The sequence below is a fragment of the Panthera uncia genome, assembly GCF_023721935.1.
Source record: "Panthera uncia isolate 11264 chromosome E2 unlocalized genomic scaffold, Puncia_PCG_1.0 HiC_scaffold_19, whole genome shotgun sequence".
NCBI classification, from domain to species: domain Eukaryota; kingdom Metazoa; phylum Chordata; class Mammalia; order Carnivora; family Felidae; genus Panthera; species Panthera uncia.
The window spans coordinates 6123226-6132121 of NW_026057588.1; the positions used below are offsets into that span (position 1 = coordinate 6123226).

Genomic DNA, 8896 nt, shown 5'->3' on the forward strand with positions numbered 1-8896 from the left:
ATTGTTCAAGGGTCAACAGGTTCATATACATCTGAATAGTCATTAAAATTTTTTTATGAGAGCCTGGGTTGCTCCATCGTTAAGTGTCTAACTTTGGCTCAGATTAGGATCTTGCAGTTCGTGGGTTCAAGGCCCACAAGTCTTGCTTGGGATTCTCTCCCCCCACCCCCCACCCCTCTTCTCTCTCTCTCAAAATAAATAAATAAACTTAAAAAAATAGGGGTGTCTGGGTGGCTCAGTCAGTTAAGCCTCTCACTTCAGCTTAGGTTATGATCTCACTGTTCATGAATTTGAGCCCCGTGTCGGGCTATGCGCTGACAGCTCACAGCCTGGAGCCTGTTTTGGATTCTGTGTCTCCTTCTCTCTCTGCCCCTCCGCCACTCACACTCTGTCTCTCTCTCTCAAAAATAAATAAACATTAAAAAAAAAATTAGGGGCACCTGGGTGGCTCAGTCAGTTGAGCGTCTGACTTCGGCTAAGATCATGATCTCACAGTTCGTGGGTTTGAGCCCCACATCGGGCTCTGTGCTGACAGCTCGGAGCCTGGAGCCTGCTTCGGATTCTGTGTCTCCTTCTCTCTCTGCCCCTTCCCTGCTCATGCTCTGTCTCTCTCTCTCTCTCAAAAATAAACAAATGTTTAAAAAAATAAAAATAAAAAATTTTAATATATTTAAAATTTTTTTAAGTTAGTTTATTTATTTATTTATTTGTTTATTTATTTAGAAGCCACAAGTGAGTGAGGGGCAGAGAGAGAGGGAGTGAGAGAGAAGCAGGGCTTGTGCTCACCCGAAGTGGGGCGCAAGCTCACCCGATGCAGAGCTCGAACTCCTGAACTGTGAGATCATGACCTGAGCTGAAGTCTGATGCTGAACCGACTGAGCCACTCAGCCACCCTTGAGTTTATTTATTTTTAGAGAGAGAAGAGTGTGCACGCATGAGTGAGAGCAGGGGGTTGGGCAGAAAGAGAAGAGAGAAAAAAGAGAGAATCCCAAGCAGTCTCCGAATGCTGTCAGCACAGAGCCCAATGTGGGACTCAAACTCATAAACTGTGAGATCATGACCCGAGCTGGAATCAAGAGTTAGATGACGGGGCGCCTGGGTGGCTCAGTCGGTTAAGTGTCCAACTTTGGTGCAAACCATGATCTCACGGTTCACGAGTTTGAGCCCCATGTCAGGCTCTGTGCTGATGGCTCAGAGCCTGGAGCCTGCTTCAGATTCTGTGTCTCCCAACCTCTCTGCCCCTCCCCTGCTCGTGCTCTGTCTCTCTCAAAAATAGTAAATAAATATTTAAAAAAAAGGTTGGATGCTTAATCAACTGAGCCACCCAGGAGCCCCAAGATTTTATTTTTAAGTAATCTCCACACCCAAATTGGGGCTCAATCTCACAACCCTGAAATCAAGAGTCACATAGTCTTCCAACTGAGCCAGCCAGGTGCCCTGAATGGTCATTTTAATGATATCTCATTCTTTCCTCATATTTTGGATGTGTTATTTCTCAATATATTACAACATACTAATGGCCCATGCTGATAATTAACGCATGTGCAGTCATTTCATGTCTGATTCTGTGTTCTCTCTGTTGATACATGTTTCCCTGTTGATACATGTTGATACATGTTGATACATGTTTCCCTAACATGGTGATAGATGTTAACTAGACTTACTGTGGCAGTCATCTCACAGATCTTTTGCAAATCATTATGTTGCACACCTGAGACTGATATAATGTATGTCAATTATACCTCAATAAAAATAAATAAAAGGTAGTGTTTAGTTGGAAAAAAGATAAAAGGTCCTTGAGGGCTACTTGCTGTGTTTTTATATTAGCACTTTGCTCTCTACCTTTTAAGTAGATGTTAAAAATGTTTTTCAGAGGGGCGTGTGGGTGGCTCAGTAGGTTAAGTGTCCTACTCTTGATTTTGGCTCCAGTTGTGCATCTTACGGTCATGAGATTGAGCCCTGTGTCAGGCTTTACTCTGACATTAAGGACTCTGTTTAGGATTCTCTCTCCCCTTCTCTCTCTGCCCCTCCTCTGTGTCCCTGTGCCCGTGGGCACACCTCCCTCCCTTTCTCTGTCTCTCTCAAAATAAACATTAAAAATGTTTTTCAGAGATTTCTATTTCAGGGATATTTTACCTGTAGGATTTAAGTATTCCTTTCAAAAACTCCTAATTTACTTATTTTTTAAAGTAGGCTCCACATTGATCTCACAACCCTGAGATTATGAGTCACATGCTCTACCCACTGGGCCAGCCAGGTGCCCCCCAAACTTCTAATTTATTGGATTAGTTGATAGTTAAGTGCACAATTGCAATATATTTTTTAAATTGAAATATATTTGACATATAACATCATATAAATTTAAGGTGTGTAACATGTTGATTTGACACATCTATGTATTATAATATGGGAAGGCAGATTTAATGGCATTTTATTTCTTACCATAATGAATAATGAAAAGTATTACACAAAAACATAGCCTTTGTAAGGTATGGTAAAAACAACCGAAACATATACCCAGAGATCTTTCTCACGACAGTAACGATCACCACAAATTGAAGAAGAATGTGTTATTATAGGGATTCGTGTCATTTAAGGATGTATCTGTGGACTTCACTGGGGATGAGTGGTGCCTTCTAGTTCTGCTCAGAAGAATCTATACCAAGATATGATGTTGGAGAATTATAGCAACCTGTGACAGCAGTTCAAGATGATTGCCCTGTGTCAATCAGAGTGTCACAGACAGTAGCCTTTCCTTTTTCATTTGCCCTGGCTTCCAAAGAGCTTCAACATACTGGACTTTAGTTTATAGGCAATAGATTCTTAATCTGTCTTCTGTTCCCAGACAGAATTTATGTGCTGTCACCTTCAATAGATCCTTAATCTGCCAAAGTGGAAGTATGTCAGTTCCTGAGACCTTGTGCTTTTCCTGGGTATCCCCACCCAGTCAGATTATAAGTGTCCAAGTCTTTGTCGTTTCCCATGAACAGGCTATCCAGCTACCAACCCACATATGATCCTTAATTTTGAGCACGGAGGGAAGCCATGGAGCATAGAAGATGAAATGCAATGTCAGTACTCTTCAGGTAAGTGAGCAGCTGAGAACCAGGAAGCTGTGAGACTTTGAAAGTAAAGTAGTTGCCCATGAGGGGATGACCCCTTCCAAATGTGTTTAAAAAGGCCAAAACGTTAAAGATCATTGCAAATACCTAAGTCATTAACGAGGCTCTCATTTGCCTGGTGTTTCAAGGGAGATGCACCTCTTGTTCTCTCTTTTGGGTTGATTCATATTCAGGAGGATGTTTTCTTTGCAGCTTGCAGACTTCCTTCTCCTCTTCTGCTTCCTGTCTGGCAATGTCCCTCCCTGTGTTCTCCGCAGCTCTTGTTTTCACCCCTCTCACCTGACTGAATAATGTCATAATTCACCTAGTTAACACCAAAGCCTTTTATCCAGCAATCTGGTTTTTGGATTTCTGTGGGCCATGTGAAAAATGTATAAAAACAAGCGAGAAGTTGGGAATGTTGACCACAGTGGTATTCTCTAAATATGATATTAGAGTTTTGGGAAGGTTCACTGTCTATATCATGGAGAACTAGAGAAGAATCAGTACGAGAGAATAACTATGCTTATCTTGCAGTGAGAAGCCGAAGGTCCCTAAATTTAACCTGCTTCTCCCAGGTATTTGTTCAAGACTTAAGTTGGCATCTTTCCTTGGTCATCGTTTGCACCTGATGGATGGACTTACTTCATTCTCTGGGCATCTTCTAAAGTCTCCAGAGTCAGAGAGCATGAAGTTTCATCCTTGCCCATTTCCATCATTTGTTCTCAGTGGTTTCATTCATTTTCATGGACTTAAGAATACCATTTATGTGCTGATGACCCCCAAATGTTTGTTTGTAGGCCAGACCTTCTTTTATCCATGCACATTGACCTAGATATTTCATTTCTGCATTTGGAGACTTAATAGCTGCTTCAAACATCATGTCACCTGGTTCCTCTTTTCACTTACACAACAAATCCAATCCATAAGCGACTTCAGTCTGTACTTTCTCCTTATTGTATCTGGAGGTCCTCCACTCCTTTCTGTAACTAATGTTTCACCCAAAGCCCACGTTCATCGTCTCTTTCCAAAATTAATATAGTTTTCTTGAAAATGCTCTCACTTCTTTACTCTTGCTTCTCTCTGTTCGCCACATAACAGCCAGATTTTTTTTTTGTTTTGTCTGATTTTATTGCTTGTTTTTAAAAGTAATAGGGGGAGCCTGGGTGGCTCAGTTGGTCGAGCATCTGACTTTGGCTCAGGTCACGATCTCACAGTTTGTGGGTTTGAGCCCTGCTTTGGGTTCTGTGCTGACAGTTCAGAGCCTGGATCTGTTTCAGATTCTGTGTCTCCCTCTCTCTCTGCCCCTCCCCCACTTGCACTCTGTCTCTTTCAGAAATGAATAAACATTTAAAAAAAAAAAGTAATAGAAGTCAGTTTTTTCCAGCCGTTCACCCTCCAAATTCATGGACACAGAAACAAACAAACTTTATAAATCTGGATTTATAAAGATATCACGTTCTGACAATTACTTGGGTAGGAAGAAATGGGTATGGAAGTTAATTAAGCCATCATATAGAAAGAATGATCTGAGTTGGAGAATAGAGGGAAATATCTAAAGTGTAATCCAAGAAAAATCCTGTATGCAATAATAGATCTTTACCAATTTTCACAAGCATAGTCCACAATCCTAAAAATAGTGTTTATGTAGCAATACTTAAGACCTTATTAGTGTGATAACGGATATATACACACAGGATGACATTCTTAAAGAGAAAATCAGGACATGTCACCTGTCCCCCACTGTTACCTTGAATGGCATCTTGCAACTATTAGTATATTATCTTAATTCTTTCCAGGATCCTCCCACATGTGAGCATTTCCTGACTCCTGCCCAAACTTTTGCTTACTTTTTTATGTAAAAATTTTTAATGTTTATTTATTTTTGAGAGAGAGAGAGAGAGAGAGAATCCCAAGCAAGCTCTGAGCTGCCAGCGCAGAGCCCAACACAGGCCTCAAACTGATGAACTGTGAGATCATGACTTGAGCCGAAATCAAGAGTCGGACGCTTAACCGACTACCCAGGTGCCCCTAAAATTTTTTTTAAAGTATAGCATACACACACAAAAGTGTATAGATACAAGGGTCCGGCTCAGTTAATTTTTACAATCAGTGTACTGTGTAACCAGCAGTAGATCAAAAGTACCAGAGTTCTATGCAAGATCCACTGTGCGAACATAAAATAATCTCTTCCACATTCAGGTGTTGTAAGTAATATTCCTATATATCTTTACATAGATGTCTTTTATTTTTTATTTTTCTCCATTTGAAAATGTTTATTTCTGAATAGTTTAACTCAGTGAGAAATCCCAAAATTATACACAAATTTCTTACACATTGTTTTTATAGGTTTCCCTAACTGGTAATATTCTACCACATTTGCTTTATCATAGTATATCTACCTATTATTCCATACATATGTACATACTGTTTTTCTGAACTCTTTACCCCTAAATATGTAAGTGTGTGTTTCTTAGGAACAAGTTAGTTTTTTCATATAACCAAAATATTCAAAAAATTATCAAAAAAATAATCCAAATCAGAATACTGACATTGATACAGAACTATTACACAGTATACAGAGCTTCCTCAAACTTTACTGATTTTCTCATTAATTTTTTTTATAGTAAATGAAATAAATTTTTTCTGGACCTTTCCTTATTATCTCGCTCATTCTATTGTGGGTACACTGGCTTTCACCCAGAAGTCAGAGCTCACTAATTATCACCTAACTCCTTTAGGGAAGAAACCATATGGATGCAGTGAATGTGCAGTGAACGCTTTTGAACCACTCGTGACTGTGCTTCAGAGAACTTGTGCAGGAAGGAAATCCCATGAATGCACTGATTGTAGGAAAGCCTTTCCCAGTAAGGTGAAGCTAATAAGTAAAGCTACTCATCAGCAGACTCACACAAGGGAGAGACCGTTCGGGTGCAGTCAATGTCAAAAAGCCTTCGTTACAAAGTCAGCACTCAGCTGCCATCAGAAAACTCATCATAGAGAAGGGAAATCCTATGCATGCAGTAAATGTGAGAAAGCTTTTCCTTGGAAGTCAAAACTTGAATTACATCAGAGAACTCATTCGGGAGAGAGACCTTTCAGATGCAGAGTATGTGATAAAGCCTTCATGGTTCAGACACATCTGACTGTACATCAGAGAACTCACACAGGAGAGAGACCATATAAATGCTTGGATTGTGAAAAAGCGTTCTCAAAAAAGGCTCAGCTCGTAATCCATCAGCGAATTCACACAGGAGAGAGACCATACAGATGCAGTCAATGTCAGAAAGCGTTCATTACAAAGTCAGCACTCATCTATCATCAGAAAACTCGTCATAGTGAAGGAAAATCCTATGGATGCGGTAAATGTGGGAAAGCTTTTCCTTGGAAGTCAAAACTCACCTTACATCAGAGAACTCATTCGGGAGAGAGACCTTTCAGATGCAAAGTATGTGATAAAGCCTTCATGGTTCGGACACATCTCACTGTGCATCAGAGAACTCACACCGGAGAGAAACCATATGAATGCTTGGATTGTGAGAAAGCGTTCTCAAAAAAGGCTCAACTCATGGTTCATCAGCGCATTCACGCAGGAGAGAGACCCTATGAATGCAGTCAGTGTCAACAAGCCTTCATCCAGAGGTCAGATTTAACTAATCATAAGAAAACTCAGCATGCAATAGGGAAATCTCATGGATGCGGTGAATGTGGGAAGGTTTTGTCCTCTAAGTCAACTCTCGTTATACATCAGAGAACCCATACAGGTGAGAAGCCCTTCAAGTGCAGTGTATGTGATAAAGCCTTCACATCAAAGGCACATCTTATTGTCCACCAGAGAATTCACACAGGAGAGAAACCATATGAATGTTTGGATTGTGAGAAAGCCTTCTCCACTAAGGCACATCTTATGATTCACCAGCGAATTCACACAGGAGAGAGACCCTATGAATGCCGTGAATGTCAACAGGCTTTCATCCAGAAATCAGGTCTCACTAACCATATGCAAAATTGTCATGCAAGAGTGAAATCTCATGGCTGCAGTGAATGTGGAAAGGTTTTGTCCTGTAAGTCAACTCTCATTATACATCAGAGAACCCATACCGGTGAGAAGCCTTTCAAATGTAACGTATGTGATAAAGCCTTCACGGCTAAATCGTATCTCACTGTCCATCAGAGAACTCATACAGGAGAGAGACCATATGAATGCTCTGATTGTAAGAAAGCATTTGCTACTTTGTCAACTCTCATAGGTCACCAGAGGACTCACACAGGAGAGAGGCCCTATGGATGCAATGAATGCCAAAAAGCCTTCTTTCGGAAGTTAGCTGTTCTTAATCATCAGCAAACTCAGCATAGAGGAAAAGTGTCTATGCAGTGACCATAGGAACATGAGAAATAGGTTTTGATGAGTCAGTCCTCTCTGTTCAGAGAACTCATTCAGAATAGAAATGCCATGAATGCTGTGATTATAGTAGACCTTTCTGAAACTTCAATAGGAAGTAAACCTTATAGATGCAAGGAAAGTTGTAAGCCTTTCATCCGAAGACTCCTCTCAGTATACCACAGGGATCTCACCAAAAGAGAGAAACATTATAAATGCAGTGATTGTCAAAAATTTCATTCGGGGGCCTCTGGGTGGCTCAGTCAGTTAAGCGTCAGACTTCAGCCTAGGTCATGATCTCGCCATTCCAGAGTTCGAGTCCCACGTTGGGCTCTGTGCTGACAGCTCAGAGCCTGGAGTCTGTGTCAGATTCTGTGCCTCCCTCCCCCCTTCAAAAGTAAACAAACATTTAAAAAATGTCATTTGGAAGACGCTGTGCATTTAGGAGGCAATACCCGTGAGATGCAAGGAAAGTGGGAAATCAATTTCAAATCATTTTCAAAGCACATTTGTTATACTTTAGGGTATTCGTTCAGGAGAGGGACCCTAGAGTTGCAGTGAGTGTAGAAAAGCCAAGGAAAATCACATCTCATTGTACATAAAATAAAAATTACAAGAAGGTTGTGATAAAGGACTTACCATTCTCTGGAAAGTCAGACTCGTTGACCATCTTGTGCAGGAGAGAAATACTGTGAATGTGATACAGTCCTCCAATTAATGCATATCTTTGTACATCAACAAACTTGTGTAGGAGGAAAACCCTATTAATGTAGCAAATGTAGTAAAGGCTGCATCTAGACGTCAGAGCTCACTAATTATCTGCAAACTCATATAGTAGGTAAATCCTTTGGCCACAAAACTCATTGCATAGCAAGAAAGAAATGCCATTAATTACACTGATTATCTAAAATGCTTTATTTACAATGGGGTTCCTGGGTGGCTCAGTCGGTTAAGTTTCCGGCTTCGGCTCAGGTCATGATCTCACAGTTTGTAAGTTTGACCCCTGTGTCAGGCTTTGTGCTGACAGTGTGGAGCCTGGACCCCAGAGCCTGCTTTGAGTTCTGTGTCTCCCTCTCTCTCTGCCCCTCCCCTGCTCACAATCTCTCTCTCTCTCTCTCTCTCTCTCTCAAAACTAAATAAACATTTAAAAACATTTAATACTTTATTTACAATTCAGAGATTTTTAAATTGCTTTTTATTTTTTATTTTTATTATTATTTTCTTGAGAGAGAGAGAGAGTACAAGTTGGGGAGAGGCAGAGAAAGGGAGACACAGAATCTGAAGCAGGCTCCAGGCTCTGAGCCATTAGCACAGATCCCAATGTGGGGCTCAAACTCACGAACTGCAAATCATGACCTGAGCTGAAGTCAGATGCTTAACCGACCGAACTACCCAGGCGCCCCTACAATTCAGA

The 8896-nt window shown here is 40.8% G+C and overlaps 1 protein-coding gene across 1 annotated transcript; it reads left to right on the forward strand.

Moving 5' to 3' along the window:
- The first annotated feature begins 3059 nt into the window (after positions 1 to 3059).
- Positions 3060 to 8477, forward strand: LOC125916117 (zinc finger protein 268-like). Its single transcript, XM_049622283.1, has 2 exons — positions 3060 to 3086; positions 5677 to 8477. Exons 1-2 carry the CDS (start codon positions 3060 to 3062, stop codon positions 7477 to 7479), a joined length of 1830 nt encoding a protein of 609 aa, XP_049478240.1. The 3' UTR covers positions 7480 to 8477.
- The last annotated feature ends 419 nt before the right edge of the window (positions 8478 to 8896 follow it).

What these genes read in the sequence shown, in the direction of transcription:
- LOC125916117 (XM_049622283.1), top strand. Translation starts at nt 3,060, where the DNA reads ATGAAATGCAATGTCAGTACTCTTCAG. An exon ending in GCAATGTCAGTACTCTTCAG is followed by an intron (nt 3,087 to 5,676) that starts GTAAGTGAGCAG and finishes ACTATTACACAG; the next exon opens with TATACAGAGCTTCCTCAAAC.